General features: G+C 43.1%; 2 protein-coding genes across 5 annotated transcripts in view; one reads left to right on the top strand and one right to left on the bottom strand.

Moving 5' to 3' along the window:
* CUNH19orf44 (chromosome unknown C19orf44 homolog) lies at window positions 1-5,805 on the top strand. Its single transcript, XM_019513663.1, has 8 exons — window positions 1-70; window positions 258-881; window positions 1,164-1,443; window positions 2,034-2,110; window positions 2,490-2,982; window positions 3,612-3,707; window positions 3,838-4,004; window positions 5,548-5,805. The coding sequence occupies exons 1-8, from the start codon at window positions 35-37 to the stop codon at window positions 5,623-5,625; spliced, it is 1,851 nt and encodes a 616-aa protein (XP_019369208.1). The 5' UTR covers window positions 1-34; the 3' UTR covers window positions 5,626-5,805.
* Window positions 3,587-22,619, bottom strand: part of CHERP (calcium homeostasis endoplasmic reticulum protein) — a 19,227-nt gene continuing 194 nt past the window's right edge. Inside the window, exons 2-18 of one of the 4 annotated variants that reach the window (XM_019513660.1) lie at window positions 22,407-22,580; window positions 21,749-21,930; window positions 20,186-20,323; window positions 19,276-19,427; window positions 18,774-18,885; window positions 18,315-18,404; window positions 17,379-17,616; window positions 16,553-16,731; window positions 15,686-16,115; window positions 13,897-14,135; window positions 12,902-13,035; window positions 12,534-12,620; window positions 11,859-12,008; window positions 10,898-11,020; window positions 10,298-10,392; window positions 9,204-9,389; window positions 3,587-3,710 (exon numbers count right to left, since the gene is read on the bottom strand). In XM_019513660.1, the coding sequence (XP_019369205.1) occupies window positions 3,679-3,710; window positions 9,204-9,389; window positions 10,298-10,392; window positions 10,898-11,020; window positions 11,859-12,008; window positions 12,534-12,620; window positions 12,902-13,035; window positions 13,897-14,135; window positions 15,686-16,115; window positions 16,553-16,731; window positions 17,379-17,616; window positions 18,315-18,404; window positions 18,774-18,885; window positions 19,276-19,427; window positions 20,186-20,323; window positions 21,749-21,930; window positions 22,407-22,580 (2,741 nt within the window). In that variant the 3' untranslated portion in view covers window positions 3,587-3,678. Of the gene's footprint in view, window positions 3,711-7,114; window positions 8,230-9,203; window positions 9,390-10,297; window positions 10,393-10,897; window positions 11,021-11,858; window positions 12,009-12,533; window positions 12,621-12,901; window positions 13,036-13,896; window positions 14,136-15,685; window positions 16,116-16,552; window positions 16,732-17,378; window positions 17,617-18,314; window positions 18,405-18,773; window positions 18,886-19,275; window positions 19,428-20,185; window positions 20,324-21,748; window positions 21,931-22,406; window positions 22,581-22,619 lie in introns of those variants that run through there. The other 3 variants (XM_019513659.1, XM_019513662.1, XM_019513661.1) reach the window with 3 other exon arrangements.

The following is a 22,619-nucleotide window of genomic DNA, read 5'->3' as shown; positions in this document are numbered from 1 at the left end:
CTGGCCTGCGGGACAGGCCCGGAGCCGCGCCGGGATGTGGAGAGAAGAGGATGGGCCCTGGAGCCAGCGGGTGAGGGCAGGGCAGGGCAGGGAGCACTGCCCCCCGAGCCGGGCCTGCTCTGAGGGGCTGCGGCGAGAGCGGGGGGGGGTGGAGGAAGCAACTTTCCCAGCCTGGACCGGAGGCTGCAGACGCAGCTCGGGGCCGGGCCCAGCGCCGCTCGGCGACGAAACTGTTTCCGTGTCTGTGTCCTCTGCAGCGCCGCGCACACGTCCCCTGGGAGTCGAGCAGCACGCCCCAACACCGCGGCCTCGCTGACTCTTCTGGACACCTGTCTCTGCACGGCACGGCAGGGGAAGAGACTAGAAGCCCCTTGTTTGGTCGCAGCAGGTTCCTTAAGAACAAGAAGCGCATCAAAGGGATCCAGCGGAGCCACGCGCAGGCAGGGGGAAATGGCCCCGCTGCATGCCCGACCCAGGAGACCGCCGCAGAGGTGGCATCCCGCACAGCTCTAGGACAGCTGGTGCGCCCACAGGGCAAGATCACAGCCCGAGGGTTGCAGACGGATTTGTCCAGCGCTGACTTGGCTCTAAACATTTCCAGTAAGTCCTTCTCGGCCAGGCCCAGCCACGAGCCGAATGCAAGAGGCAGCAGGTATCTCAAAAAAAGCTCTGTGCTGGGTGAAAGAGTGACGCTACGTACTAGCTGTTCCAAGAGGGAAGAAAGCAACCAGCCCATCGAAAAGAAAGCACCAGTTAAAGCCCGGTTTGATTTAGACAGTGATGAGGAGGAAATGAGAGTGTTATTAGGGAGTTCTTTGGCATTTTCCAGTGACAATGAGGATCGGAAAGATAGCACCCATAATGCTAAACATTGTGAAAAGGTAACAAATCAGCTTCGACTAAACACTTTTATTTCCCTTTTATGAAATGACATTTTAAAGTGCCAGACTTGATAACTAGTTAACAGTAGGAAAAAACAATATTTTTAAAGTGGACATGTAACCCACTGTTGTGAGGTGAGAGGTCATGTCAGTCTATGTGTGGCTTGCTCTAAATGACACTCTTGTTGTCTTGTTGTTTAGTATTACCATTATCATGTAGTGCTAGGTTTAGTGCCTAAAGCTTGAAAGTAGGTTAAGTAATTACTAACTGTCTCTTCCAAGTCCTTCTTAAAGACTGAACTCAAGACTTCCCCTGGAACACCTCTTCTACCTCATAGACCATCTTCACAGACAAGTGTATTTAGTGCACCTTCGCCCTGTACCAAAAGTTCTCAGGAAAGGAATCATCATAGAACTCACCCCCAGGCTTCCTCCTCATTTGGCAGAAACTCACCAAGACCAAATCAGATATCCCTGTCTGAGAGATGTGAAATAAAGTCTTTGGATGAATTGTTTTCAAGAGCAAGCAGCACACAAGATTCAATCAGTGAAAGCTCTGATGGTGAGTATTTTGAAGTTCACTTTTAAGTGACGTTATGTTTAGAATACAGTTGATAGTAGTATATACAGATACCAAACTAGGGTGAACACCCATATTTCCATACTTCTCACATCAAGACTTCCATAAACAAATCATATAGATGCCTAGATTTTGCTCAGAAGGATTGAGATTTGCTTCAACTATACTGCATCATATTTTTCTTCAGTTTTTGTTAGGCACAGGAATTTTCTTTGCTTGGCCAATTTGATGGCATTTTGATCAATTCCAAAATTTCAGGGAACAGTCTTTGATCAATGGACATAACCTTAATAGGGCTCAATGAAATTATGAAAAACAGAAGTGGGAAACACAGAGCTAGTTGGCTGTGGTTAGCAGAACTGGCAGATTCTTTCCATCTCCTCCAGCTGTGATAGGCCAAGAGAGCCATTTGGTGGCATGCCTTAACATCTTTTGTCACGGCAATACTTGTGTCACAGCTTTGCTCACCCTCCCAAAGTGTTGATCCTATGAGCAAAGATAAGTGTGGTGTAGGGGAAGAAGAAAACTTTAGTGCAACTTTTCTGATTTGATCATTTGTCATTCTATTACAGACTTCAGAGTAAATATTTTAAGCCTTGATGAGTTGGCACCAAGCATTTCAAGCAAGAGAGAAGACTTGCAACAAAAGGTCAGCAATAAATCCTTCACATTACACAGGAGTGATTTATTTCATTTTATTAGACAATAGAGATGCTCTGAAAACAACAGCTTCCATTTCATTAATAATCGGTGTAGCAAGAAGAGCTTCCACAGAACATGGACCGACCCAATGTGTACTGTTTGAGGTCATAGTCACCAAGTTTCATTGGTTTTCTTTAATAAGATGTGTAAATGGCTACAATTAATCTTTTTGGTTGGTTGCATTTCAAAGAGGGTTTACTTATTTCATACTAAAAGTGTAAGTCTGGCCAATAGAAGCAGCAACCAACCAATTTAATGAATTCACCTTTCCAGGTGTTATTGTGATGATCCTTCTCCTTGCGTTTGTTTTTTTTCCCCCCCAACAGAAGACAGACGCTACAAAAGTTAAAAAATCAGATGTGGAAAAAGGAATAAATGTCTTTCAGGCAAATAGTGATCAACCTCCCCTCAAAGTGAGGAGTGCAGGAATGCGTACCAATAGTGATTTTGACAGTGATATTGAAGAGGGAATTGGAACCGAAGCTGAAATCTCTGAGCATTTAACTGCAATTTCTGAAAACTTTCCTAGCCTTCAACAGGATGTTTTTGAACCTACTGAGAGCACTGTTCATTCAAAATATTCTGAAAACTTTGAAAAATCTGTTTCTGCAATAGTATCTGGGACAACAAACAGGAGATCTCCGTCTGAAACATTGATGGAACACCCTAATTGCTCTGTACATTCCAGAGAAACTCTCTCTCTCTCATTGTCATCATCTCTGTCTAATAAAAAATGGCATGGCACAGTAAACAGAGTAACGGTGAAAGAAACTGCAGTTCAGACAGCTGATTTTCCATTCACCTACTGCTGGTCAAAAAGTAAGTTCTCATTCATTTCTGTGTAATATAGAAATCTAACTTCTGTCCTTTCAGTTCAGTTACTGTGCTGTCTAACTGATCCAAAGGATCCTCTTTAATCTATCAGACAATGCAATTAGCCATATATACAAAAGATACTGTGGGCGTTAGTTCCAGACAAAACAGCCCATAAACTCCAACTGTTGTTACTATGGGAAACAGAGGAGGTTAGACAAACCTCTTCCGAGAGGCTGCCCTTCGTGGCAGAGCCTGGCTCACAACAGGCCTCCTAGCATTCTCAGACATGACTTTTAACAACTGAAATACAAAACAAAGTTACTGAAGTGACCTGCCACCTTTAACACCCTTTTTCAGTGTCCACTATGCCTACAGTTATTGGCTTCCTGTAAAACAGAGATTCTGCTGATACAGCAAACGTTATGGTGATCCCATCACCTCAAGTGAGAGAGCAGCCTCAGGTGATACCAGCATGCTTCAGAATCGGTCTTGTGGGCAGAGAGTCCTGCTTCATGTCCTGAACAAATTCTAGGGAGAATTACTTTGAGAGAGAGTGAATATTGCACAATTTTAGCATTCAGACGTGTTTCTGATTTGAAACCTTTTCTGTCACATTTCTGTCCTCTACATAGTGGATGGCACAGCAATCCTTGGGCCAACTGCTGGACACAGCTATCTGGATCCAATACCTGTTGCCAGTCATGTTGTCAGCATGGATATGGTAGAAGGTACTGTAAAACACAAATTTACTCAGTTCTGTTAAAACCAAGCTATGAAGTAGAATGCTGTAATATCCTTACACAAGCTGTTCAGCATTTACTTTTTAGAATAAAATACTGTCCTGTCTTTCATTTGCAGCCCTGACGGCATACAGTCCTGCTGTGTTTGTTTTAAATGACATGTTAAAACAGCACTTAATGCTGACACAGCAGTTTGTAGAAACCTTCCACCATCTTCATTTATCCCTTGTGGAGTCACTGGAGCATGAGAACTTTCACTATCACACACTGGAAGAAGCTAAGGAGGTAACTGCAGTAAGCTATAAATGGACTGTGATTTAAAGCAAAAATGTATTTCCTAAACTAGATCGACACAAAACATGTCATACAAGAGGGATTCTTGTTCCCTTGCAAATATTAACAGCTATTCTCTTTTAGATTAAACCCACAGAGTACACAGTACATAGCAGAGGTAGAAAATGCCAAGTTTGTAGGAGTAGAAATACACAGGTAAATTGCATGCAGAAAGCTTAAGTTCATGTAAGTGATACATAGCTATTCAGCAAATTACAAACTGTTCCCTTCACTGTTCCCCACAGTTTGGGGGAGAAATAATTTCTCTCCGTGGATTCAAGGCACTGTACTAATCATTAAAGTGGACAGATGTCACCTAGTGGATCCTGTGCCTCTTAAGTTATAAAAGATGAGGCTCTTGCACACAATTTACATACACAATATAGCCAAAAAAATTATTAAGACTGTGACATAAACCTTAGGTTAGAAATACCAGAATTAAAACTGTGTGCACAAGTGAATTTTCTCATTCTCCCCACCCTTCCCGTCCCTGGACCATTCAGTACATGAGAGAGAGCAATTCATTGAATGGTCCTGATAGAGCCGGGGAGGGGGGGGGGACATGAAAAATACTCAGTGCGTACCCGTTCTCTTGAGACTGCACCTGTGAAACTGACAAGCTTAGTGTACATTGACAGATTATTTTTCAACACTTAACTTTGCTGATTTGGGAAAAGTTCCACACAGAAAATAAAGGGTGCGTCTCTGAAACCACAGCCAACCCATTGCTAAATTTCAAAATCTTGCTAATGCAAAAAGTTGTCTAATACACAATGTTAACAAGATGCATTTTACCCCAGCCTTGTTATTTGAAACAGCCCAGCTAAAGCAATTCAGTTTTCTCATTGACCCATGAGCCTGGGGTAGACATTTATCAGTGTGAACAACTGAAGTTTGGCAGATGTAAGCAAATATGAGCAAGGACTTTGATGAAAAGCATGTGGGCAACCTTGATTATAGAGGTGCTGCACAATCTGCCTGTAATAATGCTAGTTCCTGGGGCAGTGGTTCTCCTTTTTAGACTCACACCCCCCTGCCATAACTTTCACGGATTGAGCAGCACTCAGTTTCAGAACCTAATGTATTACAGTGCTTACCTCCTTGCAGGAGGCAGTGAGAGCAAGGGAGCAGCTGGGCAGGGAGAACCTGAGCCTGCACTCATCTCCTCACACCTTGAGGTACCCTTCAGAGGCACACTAGGATGCTTTAGCACCCTGGCTGAGAAGCACTGCTCTAGAGAATCCAGTTCGGATAGAAGTTGCCATTGTGCTGGGTGCCATATAAAGATACCGTTGTTATCCCAAAGACCTTCTGTGTAAGAACTGTATGTTCCCTGTGCATGGGCCAGATGTCTCTTACACCCCAATGCAATAGCTGCAAAGGAAACCACAGTTTCTGATGCAAGACTGAATATACAGAAAGGCTGCAAAGCAACCGTCTCGTCTTCAGCACTAAATGGTGTTTGAGTATTAACCAATCTCTTGTTTCTTTGCAGTACATCAAGAGTCACAAATCTCCACCTCTGACAACTGAACAAGCATTAGAAGAAGTTAAGGAAGTACAAGAACAGTAACTGCTGTGACAGACTTTTCCTAAGTGAATTTTAACCAATGCTTTTTGTCATGAGTAGAATTTCCAGTTACAAATCTCAAACTGAAGCAAGACTTTCATGCAACATGTAGAAAAGGACAATACTAGTGAGTTGGTTTTGTACACAGTGCATCTACATGTGTGCTTTACTGCAGAGTAGACTAATTTGCTGCACAGTAAAACATCACCATCTACATGCGCAGCAGCGCCAGGCCACAGTAAACTAATCAACTCTGCCATAAGATAGTACTGTCCCCAACAGTACTACCTTATGGCAGGGTAATTTACTGCAGTTAAACACACATGTAGATGCTGACTGCAGGTGTAAATAGGACCCAGCCAGCCAGGGGCCAGACTCTTGCCTGCTGCCTAGACACATGGCTCTGCAATTCAGCACCACTGTGCCCCAGCAAGCCCCTCTGCTGCCACTCGTACCCCAGGCCTGACCTCTATGCCTCCTGCTAGCCCAGGCCTCCTCTGCCCCAGCTCAAATTGCTGTTGTCCCAGGTGCACATGTAGATGCCATGCCCAGGAATAGTTTACTCCAACTCAAAAAGCTCCCAGAGTTTATTGCTTCGCATTAAATTGAACATATAGACACACCAAGTGAGAATTCACCCCAGCTGCAATATATCTTTAGATACAGAGGTTACATTCTGTCCCTGGAGACTACCAGTACAATAGACAGAAATTACTTTGGTTTTTACTACTTAAAGATCTTCAGTGTAAATTAGCCTTGATTATGTTAAAAAAAAAAAAAAGTTAAAACCTAATGAGCAAACAAACAGGGGAGTGTTAAGGGGTATTAACAGCCTTTGTGTTACAAGTCACAGTATAACCCATGTTCAATAACCCAAACCAATGGTATTAAGAAGTGTGAAAAAAAGCAGAAGTACTCCTTAAATTAGGGACACAGGACTGGAAAGGACTTCCTGGGCTGTCAAATCCAGTTGCCTAATTAGAACAATGTGGGTGCATCCACATGTGCAATTGATATGATGCAATAAAATTCCCAAGCTGTTTGAGCTGGAGGAAACCGCTACTGGGCACAGCATCTACATGCTCACCCAGAACAGCAGCAATTTGAGCCAGGGTAGAGCAGGCCCCCAGCTGGCTGGGCTGACCAGGTGCAATTTAGGCCTGCAGTCAGTGTCCACACGTGCGTTTCAGTGCAGTAAATTACTTTGCCACATTATCTTACACTCGAGTTAATTTACTGCACACTAACACAAGTGCACATGTAGATGGTAACACTCTACCATGGAGCTAATTAGTCGACTCTGCAGTAAAGCACACATGTAGATGCACTTAAAACTGTACTCATACAATTTGGCCTCTAAAATTATTTGTTAAATCAACCCTTGTTATAAACCACTTGCTCCTAGGCAACTGGAAAATACTTTGTATATAGGATAAAAGGCAACCCATTTACTTTGAAAAATGAGCTAAAGCTAATTTTTGTTTGTTTGTTTGTTTTTGTTTTTAATAAAAAGTGTTTATTGGAGGGCAAAACAGTAAAATTCACAAGTTGGTAACATACAGATGTCTTAGGCCGATTCACAGACAGTTACAGTTCCACAGCTACAGTAAGTCTAGAAGAGACAGATATTTCACCATATCGGACTGCATGGTTTAAGAGGGTTTCTGCTGTATAAACAAATGACTTTGGGAAGAGGTTACCACCAAGCAGACCTCTTGAGTAGATGTCCAGTGTAATGATCTAACATCTTAAGCTGGTGGTGTCTGGAAACAATTTAGTTACAAAAGCATTTTAAAGGAGGTTTCCAGGAATGCTTCACACTTAGAAATCTGTGAAATGGGGGAAAAACAGGTTCTCTTCTATTGAACTAATTTTAGCTTTTATTCAAGGGTATATACAAAAATATAAAAAGCTTAAAGAATGTCTTTCGTTACAAAGCATCAAACATCCCTTAGAGCACTTGGATGGCTAAAACAGTTAACCCTTTATGTTCCGAGTAGAGTTGTGACTGCAGCAGCTGGTGTGTAGGGGCTCTAAGTTGTATAGTAGATTCTAATAAGCTCATACAGTGCTCATAGGTCACCTGTACTGGAACAAGGTGCTTGTCTCCCCATTTAGACATTAGGATACACTGCTCAGCATCAGTCTGACTTGTTCCCAAGGCAGCACCCCTCCACTTCAAATAGAATTAACCTTTGAGAGAAATAAACATACATTATGGAACTAGAGACATGGAACCATATCAGATAATGTCTGTATTCCACAGGAATGAGTGGATCACAATCCTGGACCAGAGATAGCTTAACAGGGATTTAGTCCTAGTATAAAATGGGTAACTTTTTTGCTTTAAAACTGCAGAATAAATGGGCATTTCTGAACTTGCTAGACATGTCATGGTGATCACTGGCCTTTTTAAAATGCTAAACAAAGTGGAGCACATGTCATAGCTTTCCTTTTTAAAAAATAATTATCTTAATGGTCACTTCCTCCAGACATTAATCCTGATTTATACAAGTTTAATGATTTGTAGAAGATGCAACACATCTTTCTCCAGGTATTTCAGGGAGTCTTATTCAGGTGGTGGAGGATCTTGGGTGTCACGCTTCACTGAAACAACAGGGAAAAAATTCTTACACATTCTGCAATTAGTCTTGGTTGGCTGAGGAAAATGCATCTTGAGGAGGGCTCCATTTAAAAATGGTAGTTTTCCCCACTGTGTGTGGTGCTTGCATGGATTTCATTACATAGATACCCTCCAAGCTATGGAGAGAAATGACTTCTCATTTTGCATTCCCAATTTCTCGCATAGCCTCACTGACTGCTATTTAGATGCATTTGTCACGAGTCTCTGTCCTGCTCCCATTCACAAAATGAAGTTTCCATCCTACACAAAACATCTATTACAGATACCTGGCTTGTTTGCAAGTTTTCCTGAGTCTTTACTAGAGATGCGTATTAGTTCCCAGTCTCAGAAAGGGGACAAAATACGACAGCCATCTCAAACAGGGCCAGGCAATAACCCTGGCCTGTCTATCACCACCCATAACAGCCATCCTCCCCTTGCTGCCTTGATAGACACTGCTCACTGCCCCCTAAGTTACTGCTGTATTTTAACCTTCAGAAAATCAGGCTGAATCACAAACTGTCTGGCAAGCACTATCATACACAAGAGCTGGCTTGAACAGAGGTGGGATAGATTTGGAATGGAAGGAAGAGAGTCACAAAAATTCCTAAAGTGCAGACAGCCCAAATTAGCTTAATTTAGAAAATTCATAGATAACTCCTACAATAGTCACCATGGCTTAATGCAAGTTGCATATACTGAGAAAAGTTCTTAGCTAGGAATGTGCTGGAGACACTCAGAGAACATCATTTACTTACCTATTATAGTTAAAATTTAAGATTAATACCTACTATTAGAAATTGGTTTATTATTAGTTATTAACCTTTTGATTTGCTACACAAACTGTATGAGGATTGACAGTGTAAGGAAACCTTTGCCAAATGTGCTAACATAGCCATCATGATAACAATAAAAGGATAACCAAGACCTTTCCAGATTTTTCAAGAAGTTCACTTACATTCATCTCTGGCCTTCATGCGTGCAATAAACGAGTAGCTTTTATTTCTTCGGTAGTTCTCATACGGGTCATCTAGGGCAACTCCCACACCCTTATACTGATCCCATTTGTCTCTGATATCCCCTCCTTTAATTGGGTCCTGGATTCCTTGCTCCTTAGCTCCCAGTCCGCCAGATCCACTCCATCCTATTAGAAGAAAGAAAGAAGGAAAGAAAAGTGCACACCATGGATAAGCATCTTAAGGATTTTAACAAATACCTCACTGAACTGTACAGAAAGGTATTTTGGAAACAAAAAAAATAAGATTGATATAGCCCAAGTCTGTAAATAGTTTTAAACGATAATTCAGATGCACTAACTGTCCCACTAGCCTTAAGTGTGTTAACTTCAAGATCTGCTACATGGGGAATAAACCAGAGCCCTAAGGAAAACACCAAGCACCAGAAGAGTGCAACAGGTCCCATCTTCCCACTTAATGTAGTGGCACTTTATCAGTTACAGTCAACACCTGGGACAGGTGAGTCCACTTGCTGGTTCTCTAGAAAGGAAAAAGAAAGTCTACACCGTCCACGTACCTGAGAATCTGCCCCTGGGTTTACAAATTACAAAGTAGACAAGATTACATCTAAAAGGGCAGAGCTATACAAATGGAAATACAGACTCTGCAGGCAAAAAGGTGGACTGCAAGATTTGACGTTGTAACATGCCAGTTTTTATCCTTGCTGTACATGGACAATAGCAGCACTTCTCTACTTGTAGAGCTATAGGGAGAATATATCAAATACTGAGGTGCTCACACACTATAAGTAGGTTTTAAAGTACTTAAATAACTGTAATAAAATAGTGATAATTATGCTGTTTTTGACAAAAGCTATTAAAGGAAGCAACTTATGATAGAAGTCCTACGGCAATCTGCACAGTTTCCAGCTTTTTTTCAGCCACAAATAAGGAAGATAATAGAAGCAGTTAACCTGATTTACTGTTAGCAAGTGCAAAAGAGGAAGGTGGAGATAATGACACCTCTCTGAAGTGCCCATGACTGGAGAGTTGCACCAATTATCTCCAGAACTCCTTAGATTCAAGACATAACTTACCCATTTTCACCAACATTTGATGCCCTTTATTTTCTTCTCCAAGTCTTGATTCAGGTATAGGAGGCCCAGAGCTGGAGCCCAAACCAGCAGCAGAACTAAGAGAGAACACGTCAGAATTTCTTATTGTTATCCCTTTGCCTTACTGTGCTAGAACAAACAATGCAAGTTTCTTGTTATGTAAACGTCAATAACCATCATCACCTTTGAGAAGCTATGACATAAGAAGTCCTGTTGCAACTTGTCACATGCAACCCACCACCCAAATCAGCAGATACTGAATCCCAAATCCCATGGCTCTCTCAAGAGTAACTCAAGGGTCCAGAGTATCCCTCTTCCTTTCTGTTACATAGCTGGTTTTGTTTGTTTTACATCCTGAGAGTAAAAAAGTAGCAACCACGAAGAATTATGGAGTAACTTTAGTCTCTCTCAGTGTATGTTATACTACAGTACAGTTCATACAAGTTGAATTCTTAAAATCGGCCTCAAATTCTACCCTTTCTATCCAATATATCATTTAATATAAAAAAACAAAACAAAGCATGAGACACGTCCCAGGTCAACCTCAAAAGGTAAATCGTTAAACCCAATCCAAAAACTTACGGAGGAGTAGGACTCCGAGATCGGGATCGGTGCCGCCTTCCAGGGGAGTAAGATTTTGATCTTGATCTTGATCGTGACCTTGACCTTGACCGGCTGCGAGAAGAGCGGGACCTGCTCCTACTTCTGGAAAGACAGGATGGGTGAAATCTACTACCTTTCTTTTATGTATAGGAGTGCTAAAGCTTTTTTTTTTTTTTTTTAAACTTTTTCTACTTGTTTCCTAGTTTTTTAAGTCACTTGTAAAGTTAATAAAGTAACACCAGTCTTAAAAAATGTGGCTAAGAGCTGGAAAAGTTAGCATCAAAATCTATGTTTTGAACGAACACAATCTAGAATAAAACACACTATTTTAAATACTCAAATTGCCAGCTTCACTTGCTTGAGTAAATCCCAGTGACCTTAAGGAACTTATGGTCAACTTAAGTAAGTATCTTAAGATTCTTAACTGTGGTCTCCTGAAGAAGGCACTACACGTTCCAGAATTTTCCATCTACATTCACAAACCACATAAAAGAACTGTTTAAGAGAGACACTGGGAACATGATCTAAAGCCGTAGTCCCAAAACTAGCGTTTGGACACGTTGCCCATGAGACTCTTGACGCTGTTTATAGCCACAGGATATTCTGCTTTCTACAGATTTCTTCAGATTGATGGGGTGGGAAGATGTGATGCCTCCCCCAGTGCATTCCCGGGTCAGAGTTGTTGACCACTGAGCCAGGAAGGGCTGGGGACTACTGCTCTAGAGTAACAGCAGTGGGAATCAGGAAATCTTATGTTCTAGTTGCACTGGAACTCTACCACTGGACTTATCACCTCTCTTTACCCACCTTAGTGTGGCAACATTTACTTTCCTACCTCCAAACAGACTATTGTACAGGTCTTCGTCAAATAGTGTACTGTATAAAAACAGCATATGAGATTTAGACAAGTTATTTCTGATGGGTTCTTGCTTCATCTTACCTGGACTGTGATCGGGAATACGATCGTGATCGGGAGCAAGATCGAGATCGGGATCTTGAGTAAGAGCCAGATGACTTTGAAGATCTTGAATTAGACCGGGAGGAGGAGCGACCTCGACTCTTGGACCTACTGCGAGACCGAGAGGGCCCACTGCACAGAGAACAAAAAACAAGCCGTATGAGCTGTTTTAACAATACGTATTTTCAATCAAACCAAGATGGAAACATACTATTTTGCTAACAACCCACTTAAGTCAAAAGGTGTCAGGGTGGCAAACATGTTGTTTTTCTACGTCTTAGGCAACCCAAACTCCCAAAAATTAAGGCTCATCACGCCAGCACATAGAGAAAACAACTCCAATAGACAATGAATTGGAGGCATGAGCATCAGTCTTTAAATGGATACAGGTAGACATAGTTAGCTGTGTTAGTCTGAAGTCAAGCAGATGGCAGGGAAGATTTGCACCTTGCATGTTAACCTACGTATCACAAGCTTGTGTGAGCCCAGGCTCACTTCATCAGATGCTGTGAAAGGACATGCATAGAGCAGTCTACATAAAAAGTGGAGAGAGATTAGAATACAAAAGCCAGGATGGAAGCAAAGTGAGGGGAGAGGCGGTAGGGGGGAGCAGTGCTGGGAGAGGCAAGCCAGAGGCCAGGGGAAAAGATGTCTCACCTGTTTCTCTTCTCCTGACCTTTCCGCCGTCTAGCTCTCATTTTAGCTCTGAAGAACTCATACAGGCCATTCTGTTCCCAGCCTTCACTGCAATAAGCCAACACCACACAGAATCAGTCTGTGAAAATTGCATTTTCATCAAACAGAGGTCAGAATACTCCCTATATTTTTAGAGAATAAGGGGCTTGGGAAAGAGGCGTCACTCTCAGAGAAAGAGCAAACAGCACGAAGTTTAATACATAAAGTAAAGCACTTACTTTCAGCATTAGAACTAAGTTATAGGTGAAGGAAGGGAGAGGCATTTCTTGATTTGAGACAGTTTCTTAGGGCGTTTTCCTTATCACATTGTTAGCTATACCTACTCTTACCTGTTTCTAGGCCTGTCATGAGATGGTGGACTATAAAACGCCTCAACCGCAGCCAGTAGTCTCTCACTGGGGGGCATTGGGGGTGGAAGACGTATATCTTTAGGATCTAAAGGTTTATACTCATGATCTTCAAGCTGCCAGAAACAAAACAAATTACAAATAAATACACCTAGACAGTTCCTAAGCAGTTGAGTCTTTCTAGTTCATTACTGGATTACAAATTGTCTAAAAAAATAAATAAATAAATAAATAAATAAAAAAAGGTCCTACACATGACCCAGCACTTGTCTTTTACAGGGCAGCAGATACAAACTCCAGTGACATTCACAACATTTAGGATGTCAGGACATTTGCTGGGATTTCCAAATAGATACCATGCAATTCTAATCAATATGCCCACATATCATCACAGCACCTGAAAGGAGGCCTCAGAGACAGTGACGTGCCCTGAGAATAACAAAAGTCAGATATCTATTAATCTGTCCAGAACACTGAGCATCGATATCACTGATAAAGACACAGATCCAATTCAGCTCCCTAGGAGTCTCCACTGCCTACAGTTCAAGTTCTGATGCTTTTATTGTAGCTTTCACTTAAAGTGATCCATCTTCACAGAAGAGTTTGAGACTAGCAGTAGCCACGTGTGGCCAGAGAGGGACTTGATGATACCTCCATACTCCTATAAATGATTATGGACTACTGTTTTGTAAATTATAGGTAATATTTTAAAAAGCACTTCAGTGACTTTGGAGCTTAAACCTTATTCACTTTCACTGAGTCTTAGGCACTTGAAAAATGTTATGCTGTCACCACTGCACGGCTAGTTCTATTTTTGGTATTTTCTTATGTATCCTGTGCCAATCCTGTCTGATGTGTCCTGTGTGGAAAACATACCGATCTGAAGGAGTAAATGTCCGTTTTAACCTGCCCCTAAAACGAACGGCAGTAAGTCTGATCTTTTAACGCTCTGGTCAGGTCTATTATCAGCCACTTACTTTCACAAGAGGAGCCATAAGTCCAGCAGGAAGATCAAAGTAGGGGACATTTGGCACCAAACTGGGGTCATCATGGTTCACATGAGGGGGACCTTGTCGCCTCATGTGAGGAGGCTGCCCATTAAATCCATGTGGCGGAGGCCCAAAATCAGGGTGCTGTGGCCCACCCCAAGGAGGATGCTCACTGATTCCAGGATGAGGCAATCTGTGTCCAGGGTGGTGATGAGGCGGTCCAATTTCTGCACAAGGGCGAAAGTAAAGAAACTTTAATTTCCATTTACAGTAAAAAGCAGGCAGGAGAGAGAGCAGACAGGAGATCCCCTGGCCACATACATTAGTCCTAAAAGAACATCTTACTAGGTGGAAAGCTTACAAACTACTGGAAGGAACAGAATAGAGAGCAAGAGCCTACTGCAGGTTCATCCTCATGAAGCAACTGCAGCCTCTCTCCCTCTTCACCTACAGCAGCTACTCACAGAGTCAGGAGCGGATTTCACAAACTAAACCCCTATCACTTTGTGGTACCAAGAGTTTGGAAAGGTCACAGTAAAAGTGGCCCCAAAAGAAAGTCATTTGCACTTAGCAAGGAAGGCACCTACAGCCTCTGTTTCCCAGCCCTGAATATATAATTGCAATTTAGCATCAAATGCAATGGATGTTGAGTTTTCTTCTTCCTTATCCAATCAATCTACGCAAAGAAACAAACATAACAGAAGTGAGTTCACATGAGTATGTGACATGCAAGAGCTCTGTTAGAGGTGCTTTCCAAAATAAAGGAGAGAAAATATACTTGTTAAAACAGAGAAATAAGTTGTCTCAGCCTGATCCCTAATGGACAAAATGGTTGGCTTTTGAGAGTGCCAGGCTTGGTACAGCACACCCTGCTAGGCCCACTGTGAACGGCATGGGAGATCCAGGACTGGAACAGCAGAGGGTGCTGCAGGACAGAACTGAGCCTCACTGGCAGACCTTGATAGGAGAAATCTGCACAGTGACTACTCAGCTTGAGCCAGTGCTAATAGTCTGTTGTTTCCATTAGCACTAGAACACAGTTCAAAATGAAGCAGTAAGAAACTTCCATGCCATTTTCAGACTCCATAAACATTTGATAACGGAGGCTCCGGTTCATCACTAGAACCCAAAACAAAGATCAACTTTTTGGGTTTAGAGTTCTTATTTTCCATAGCTTAGGCTGCTCTGCCACATTATATTCAGGCAGAGCTCCAATACATTTCAAGAGATGGTCTAAGGCTGCAATAGCTTCTCTATTACTGGAAACATTAAAAACAAAAACAGCCTTGAGTTTAAAATATGTCACGGTCAACTACTGCACATGAAGGAGGAGTTAATCCACGGAAGACCTTTGAGCTATGCTATCAAGAAATTCTAAGTAAGGGCCACTGGCTTCAAACATGACAAATCTGAAAATACACAATGAATTTGCAGACAGAGCCTGACCAGAGCTGCGCTGGCATCTGGACACATGCAGATACCACTTTTCTCAAGGAAGAGGGGTGCAAATTTCTGCTGAACACAACAAGGACTTGTTATAGGTTCCAAACATCCACTACCTCTCAGGGAAGGAAGGACTGAAAAGCAGCAGGCAAACTCGAGGCATCAGCTACAGCCTATACATACAACAGCAGTTTCTCAGCCTCTAACAGCCAAACACTTCAGGGAGAACTATGCCAGTCCATGACTGATGCGTCCTCGTTCCAAAAAAGTAAAACATTTTACAACAGTAATCAGCATCGTGACACAGGAGACCCTGCTCGAGTACACACTTTACCTTGAGGAAAGTCCCCCTGGGGATAATCAAAACGATGAGGATAAGGAGGCCTTTCAAAGGGATGGCGAGGTGGGAAATCATCCTGCATGAAACGAGGTGGGAAGCGGTTGAAATTATGTGGATGCGGGGGCTGGTTGAATTGGGGATGTTGCTGATGTGGAGGGAATGGGCCTCTGAAGTGGGGTGGCCGTTGCATTCGAAATGGAGGTTCCCTTTGACCCCCACCCCATGGAGGCTGCTCATGCTGGTTGTTCCATGGCGCTTCAAACTGGCTGTTCCAATTAGGATCTGGTTGGTTATTCCAAGGGGTGTCTCGCTGATTATTCCATCCTTGGTCTCTCTGTTCATTCCACATTCCTTCATGGTTGTTGTTCCACGGAGGGCAGTGAGGAGGCCCCTGGTGGTGAGGGTAAGGAGGCTGGTCATAAGGCTATAAAAATAAAGAATGTAATAAAAACAGTCTATTTTTAAACTAAATGTTGCCTAGAACGTAAATGCTACATGTGCAGCGAGGAGACAGAATGCGTGCGTGTGTGAAGACTGTAAATTAGAAGTCAAAGGAATTTTGGAGGAAAAAGTGAAATGGATTTACCAGAGCGCTCATTTTCACTGACCTAAATGGCTTTGTATCTTGCCGGTAGCCTCTGTCTTCTCCCAAATGAAGGATACCAGCTATGAACCCTGGGCCAGACCTTGCTCTTTAACTTTATTCCAAACTTTGGAAATGGACTTCTAACATATCCAGCTTCTAGCCTTCTACTATTGTGGTGTTCTTGCTAAGCAACTCCCAACCTCCCCACCTCCAACATTCAGCCAAGCCTGGGTCATTCACATACTTTTCAACATCTAAAGTTACACATTTGGTACCTGTTGTTGACCCCAGGGTGCAACAGGGTGAGGCTGGTCAAACCAGGGTGGTTTATTTGGAGGTATCTGATCATGAGATCCAGGGCCACGAGGTCCAGAAGCTGATGGATCTTGCACTCCAGCTCCCGATGTATCATACTCTGTAGAACCAGCCAAAGGAAGCTGAGGCTTACCATCATCTGTAACAAATCAGAGACTGCTGTAAGCACCTCAAATATACAGCTTAGTCCATTTAAAAATAGGCTGGACACAAGGATAAACACATAGAAGAGTTCTGATCTCAGTTTATGTAGCATTTGCGCTTCTTATTTATACAGACTTTTGGACCAAATTAAATACTTTTTTACTTTGATCTTTTAGTTTCTCTAATAATAGTGCTAAACACCTACAACGGTAACTGAATACAGATGGATTTTTGCAAATGCAGCACCTGAGCTATTTGTTTGATAGAAGAGAGAAACAACCGTGTCTGACTTCTATGAAATCAGGCATTACCAAAGCACCCACCAGTGTATTAATATGGCTAAAAGCTAAATAAATGAGAAGCAGCGGTTTTGACTACAGGATAATAACAGCAGAGATGGAAGATAATGGGAACAACCTCAGGTTCATAACTTATGCAATCTACTAAAACTTTGTATTTCAGTAACAGCCAACACCCCACAACGGAACTGAGCCAGACTGTACTACGCACTGCACAAAACAGATGCAAGCATTTTTAGGGTGATGTTTTACGTGATAAGAAGTCAGTCCAGCATTGCAGTCCACTATCTAGACAAACAGAATCTTCAGACAGTCACCAACCAGCATCATAGCGGACCTGTACCTGTTTGTGTGACTGGGGCAGCTGGAGGAGCTGGAGCCGGAGTTGGTGCTGGAGCTGGAGCCGGGGGTGTTGCTTTTACCTCGCTCTCTAGTGGTGGTATTTGTATTTGCTGCTGTTGCTGCTGCTGTGTTAAACTGCTGACAAATTCTTCATGTTGTGTCTTCAGGTTTTGTATCTGCTGCTGAAAGGCTACCTGCACAGGCTGCACTACTGTTGCATACTCTGTCATCAAGTTTGCCTGACAACAGGAAACAAATTAAAACAAAGTGTTTCAGAGTTTACTGCTGCAGCCAACACAAACTACCACCATCCTCACTCAGTCACTCACTCACAAGTACCATAACACATAATTTCAGCAAGTCGACAAGAATACACCAATAACTATTATTAGTCAGTTAATAAGCCCACATTATGATTGACAAGTGCAGTAGTATCTCCCCTTTCGCGCGCACACTGACTTATCCAAGAACTGGATGTTACTGGCCTTCAGGCTGATCATCACAAGAAAGAGGTCAGTGGAACTATGCCAGGCATCACAGAACACATTGCTAACAATAACCAGGAAAAGGAAGGAAGGATCTATGGAGAACAAAATGTTTGGCAACATGGGGAAGGTTATCAACAAAACATACAAGCCCAGAGAGCAGAACTGGGACTAGAAGTGGTGATGGAAAAGGACTACAGAAGGTGATAAAAGGAAGGAATTAAGAAAAAAGCATGATCAGAACTGTTTAATGACATGCTACATTTAGCTACTGAACAACATGCTATATTACGTTTAGGGTCAAGTAACACAAATTCACAATAAAAATTATAGAAGATTTTTTCAAAATGTATACATAAACACACCTCTCAAAGTAGTAGCGTATGCATTGCATAAAACATGTCTGCAATTTCTTTAAGTTACAAAAATATACTACACTTTCTGTGGCTAACCTGGTATTGGCCAAGTCCAAGAGCTGGGCTCTGCAACTGCTGAATAATTGATTCATCAAAATAGCCATTTTTCTCCCACAGCTGAAGGAGCTGTATAAAATTCAGGAAGGGAAAATTTTATTGCATGACGACAGAAAGACAAAAGAAAGTTAGAGGGAAGTATATTACATGTTTATAACTTCACCACAAGAGTCTCTACCTCATTTGGTTAATAAATACCAGAACAAATTTCAATAGTAGCGGTGGATTTCCTGTCACTAGCAATTTTTAAATCAAGGCTGGGCATTTTTCTTAGAAGCTCTGCTCTAGTGAAAACAAAAGTTAATTCCAGAAAATTGTAGAGCCTGTCTGAGCCAGAGGCCAAGCTACATGATCACAACAGTTCCTTGCACTATTACTTATGAATTTTTCCAGCATTGAAACGTAAAGCTGAAATTAATGTAAAAAAAAGCTACTTACTCTGGCAATTTTCTGTTGCTTATCCTCTTCCACAGCTAAAAAGCTGGTACAGTATATAGGCACAACCACCTTCTGTAAGGCAGCCAGAAGGTCCCGTGCTTGCTTTCGCTGGCTATGAAAAGGAAAAAAGACTGTCAAAGTTTCACTATACTATTAAGCGAGTTACAACACCCAGTGTTCTCATTCTAGCATGCCAAACAGACACCTATAGTTAGTAACCCGTCTCTATATAATGAATAGGATTCTTCACATTTGTACCACACATCCTCAGCTGGGAACAACATACAATAATGGTTGTAAAAACTGAATTCAGTCTTTACTCTACCACCACTTTCTTTGCACCAATTATACTTATTTACAGCTGTCGAATGTGACAGGAATATACAGATGAAGAATGTAAAAAGGTGCCCATTCCAACTAAAGACATCTCTAGCGGGGAGATCCCTGACTTTCCATCAAACTCAGCAAAACAGCAAATTGAAGAACATATTTTTATTCTTACCAGTGGTGCAATACATCATTAATTAGATAGATTAAATGTAATCGAAGCTCAAAGTGGGCTCCTTCTGCTGTTATACGATTTCGCAGATGCCCAGCCATCAGCTCACAGTGTGCAGGAGACTTTGCATTACTAAACATCCAGTTCTTGCCAGCCTTGGAATCAACCAATTAAAGTATTTTAAGTTAGCCAAACTTGTTCACACTGTATAGACTTCATAAAAAAAAAAACAAAACCAAACCTCTTCTTGCAGGGATAACTGCAGGAAGGCCAAAATTCTTAGACAACAGACTATGATACAAGCTGCACAACTGAATAAAAAGAAATGTTAAAATCACACACAATGAAATTAAAGAGCTGTGAAACTACAGATGAATGAAAGGTTTGGTACAGACTATGATAACACTCAGTGGTTGTCTGGCTTAAAATTTTGGTTGCTGAATTCTGTCCAGCATTAGATTTCACTGTTGCTCCCCAAGATGTTAGGCTGTTTTGTCCCCTTTTGCCCTTGGTCATTTCTCCAAACCCAATCAATTGCTAATTTGGGCCCCTCACCCCCCTCAGTAGAGGTTTTTAGCAGACTTCCAGAGCTTAGCGAGCTTTCCCAGTGGTACTATGAACTAGGGACTGACAGTATCTTTAATTAGCAATTCCGCCCCATCTGCTGTTTCAACACCTCAAGGTTGGTGGTGCAGGTTACAGGCTGTCACTGTGCACTGAAGAGCTGCCAACAAGCTGCCCATGAGCAGAAGAGAGAGTTTATGACACCACATGAAATTAACAACAGCGGCCCGATCTTTTTACATTAAAACAATCTCCTCACACTATCTGCCTCTGCACTCACAACAAGTGAGAGCAAATCACCTCTGAAGGCAAACGTGGAACGTACAGATAAGTTTAGATGCTTACTTACTGAGATTGCATCTTTTGTACATGTATCAATTATCGGCTGCAGCAAATTGTCAAATTCATTCATATCTAGCTGGGTCTCCTCCAAGACTTTCTGCATTTGTTGTTCAATTGCAAGGGCTACTGCTGATGTAACTTGCTCCTGAAAAAAAGCTGAATTTTAATACACCCTATATTCTTTGGGCACAAAAAAACTCAACAGAAACATTCAAATCACTTTAGCCACAGGAAATTACTTTTAGAGGCCGGTATTTTCTATTCACAGTGGAAAAAGCATAGCTCTATTTCAGCTGGTTAACACCATCTCCTCTCCCTGGTCTACCATGAGAAAACCTCCCAGTCACTCTAGCCCAGGGGCAGGCAATTATTTCAGGCAGAGGGCCGCTTACTGAGTTTTGGCAAGCCATCGAGGGCCGCATGACAGGTAGCCGGGGGCAGATGAATATTATTTTTTTTTAAATTTCAGAGGGGCCCCGTGGGACAGAATGGTCTGGCAGGCCGCATTTTGTGCGCCCCTGCTCTAGCAGGAAACAAAGAAGGACCTCTCAAATGTTGCTGAAGGCCTAACATAAGCCCATACTCTTTCTCCAGGGAACCTTCAGTGAGGTAGGCCCCCTGCACCTTTAACAAAGAACCAGCACTCCTAAAGTAACACTTGTGAACAACCTTTCATCTCAGCCCCAAATCAGTATTTAAACACAAAATGTAGCATTTCATGCTTGAATGTATAGTCATAGATTTCACAGACATTAGAGCTGGAAGGGACCTCGGAAGATCGAGTCCAGCCCCCTGTCCCAGGGGCCGGAAGTCAGCTGGGGTCATAGGATCCCAGCAAAATAAACATTCAAACGAGTCTTGAAGGCGTTCAAAGTAAGTGCTTGAACCACCTCCGGTGGCACTCTATTCCAGACCTTAAGGACTTGGAGAGTAAAGAAGTTCTTCCTTATGTCCAGCCTGAAATGGTCACGGAGGAGTTTGAGACCATTCGACCTTGTCATCCCCTGGGGTGCTCTGGTGAACAGACGTTCCCCCAGATCCTGGTGAGCGCCCCCAATAAACTTATAGGTGGCCACCACATCACCCCTAAGCCTGTGCTTTTCCAGGCTGAAGAGTCCCATGGCTCTCAGCCTCTCATCATAAGGCCCGTTTTCCTGACCTCTGATCATGCGCGTGGCTTTTCTCTGGACTCTCTCAAGCTTCTCCACATCCTTTTTGAATTGTGAAGCCCAAAACTGGACACAGTCCTGACAAGCCACAGCACTATGTCCAAGTTGAAGATAACTGCAACTCGCTCCAGTTTATGGAGGACCATTGTGGTCTTCACACTCCTGGTGAATCATAAATAGGGTCTCAACAAAGCAATGGCTAGTTACCTCTGCTCTACAGAGTCTATTATTTCTGTTCTGCAGTGGATACCATACATGAAGTGACGCCAGCTCATATCGTCTTCCACTGGCAAGACGCTAAGTTTCCTCATTTGGGTCATCATTCCAAGCCATGCACACCCTGTAGCCACACAACTGCTGCCTGGAGCATCTGCAGGATTCACAAGTCGTCTCAAGCCTACCTGTCTCATCGCAAGGAGGTGCTGCTCTTGCTGCTGCAGGTTCCACTGGCTCTGCTGAATGAGCTCCTCAACAGAGGGTGCCCCTTGAGGAGCTGGGATACCAGCCGGCGGGGGGAGCGACGGCTGTGACAAAGGCTGGATCTGTGCAGTGGTTTCAATATCTTGTGTTTGTTTGCACAACACTAACAGGAAGAAAACACTTACTTTCAAGATAAAAGCCATAAGAGACATCCCTCTTAAAACCGCGTACAGCCCAAAAGACACGGACTGTTCCCACGTTAGCTCCACAAGCCAAACTGCCCTCTCTCTCTCTCCTAACAGGAAAGGGGAGGTTAAACTGTGACGTGCTCCCAGCCGTTTAATTCAGGTCCGTTTGTTAAAGCGCTCTGGTCAGGCCAAAACCAGCTTTCCAGAAAAGCAGCACAGGTACGTTTGCGAACACGTTTTTGGACTCGGGGAGCTGCCGCGGCGTCTCCGAAGATGCATGTGACAGGCAAGGCAGTGGACGTGACAGCACCAGGCGTGTGCCTGAGCCAGGGCCCAAAGTGCCAGCTGCGCCCGGGGAACTGCCGCGCCCTGGCCGCGGAGCCCCCAGGCTGCGCCTGCCGGGGGGCCCTGCACCAGTCACCCCCGAGCGGGGCCGCCCCGCCACACTCACGCTGCTGCTGCTCCAGCGCCAGCTTGTACTTGTAGTAGCCGTAGAAGTCGCCGCCGAAGAGGAACGAGAACTTGGGGTTTTCTTTCTGCTTCTCCATCGTCATCTTCTCGAACTCGGGCCCGTTCCGCGCCACGAACTGCGCCAGCTTGTCGATCACGTTCCGCAGCTCCTGGTCTGCGGACAGAAACAGGGCGGCTCGACCGCGCTCACGGG

This window comes from Gavialis gangeticus, unplaced genomic scaffold, assembly GCF_001723915.1.
Source record: "Gavialis gangeticus isolate Ggan-Ray unplaced genomic scaffold, GavGan_comp1, whole genome shotgun sequence".
In the NCBI taxonomy this organism is placed as follows: Eukaryota; Metazoa; Chordata; order Crocodylia; family Gavialidae; genus Gavialis; species Gavialis gangeticus.
Note: the sequence above shows the minus strand (reverse complement) of the source record. Positions and strands in the feature narration are given on the sequence as shown.

Excerpts from the sequence above, each read along its gene's own strand:
- CUNH19orf44 (XM_019513663.1), top strand. The coding sequence starts at position 35 with ATGTGGAGAGAAGAGGATGGGCCCTGGAGCCAGCGG. Across the intron at positions 2,983-3,611 it reads CACCTACTGCTGGTCAAAAA|TGGATGGCACAGCAATCCTT; the intron begins GTAAGTTCTCAT and ends TCCTCTACATAG. Across the intron at positions 3,708-3,837 it reads CAGCATGGATATGGTAGAAG|CCCTGACGGCATACAGTCCT; the intron begins GTACTGTAAAAC and ends TTTCATTTGCAG.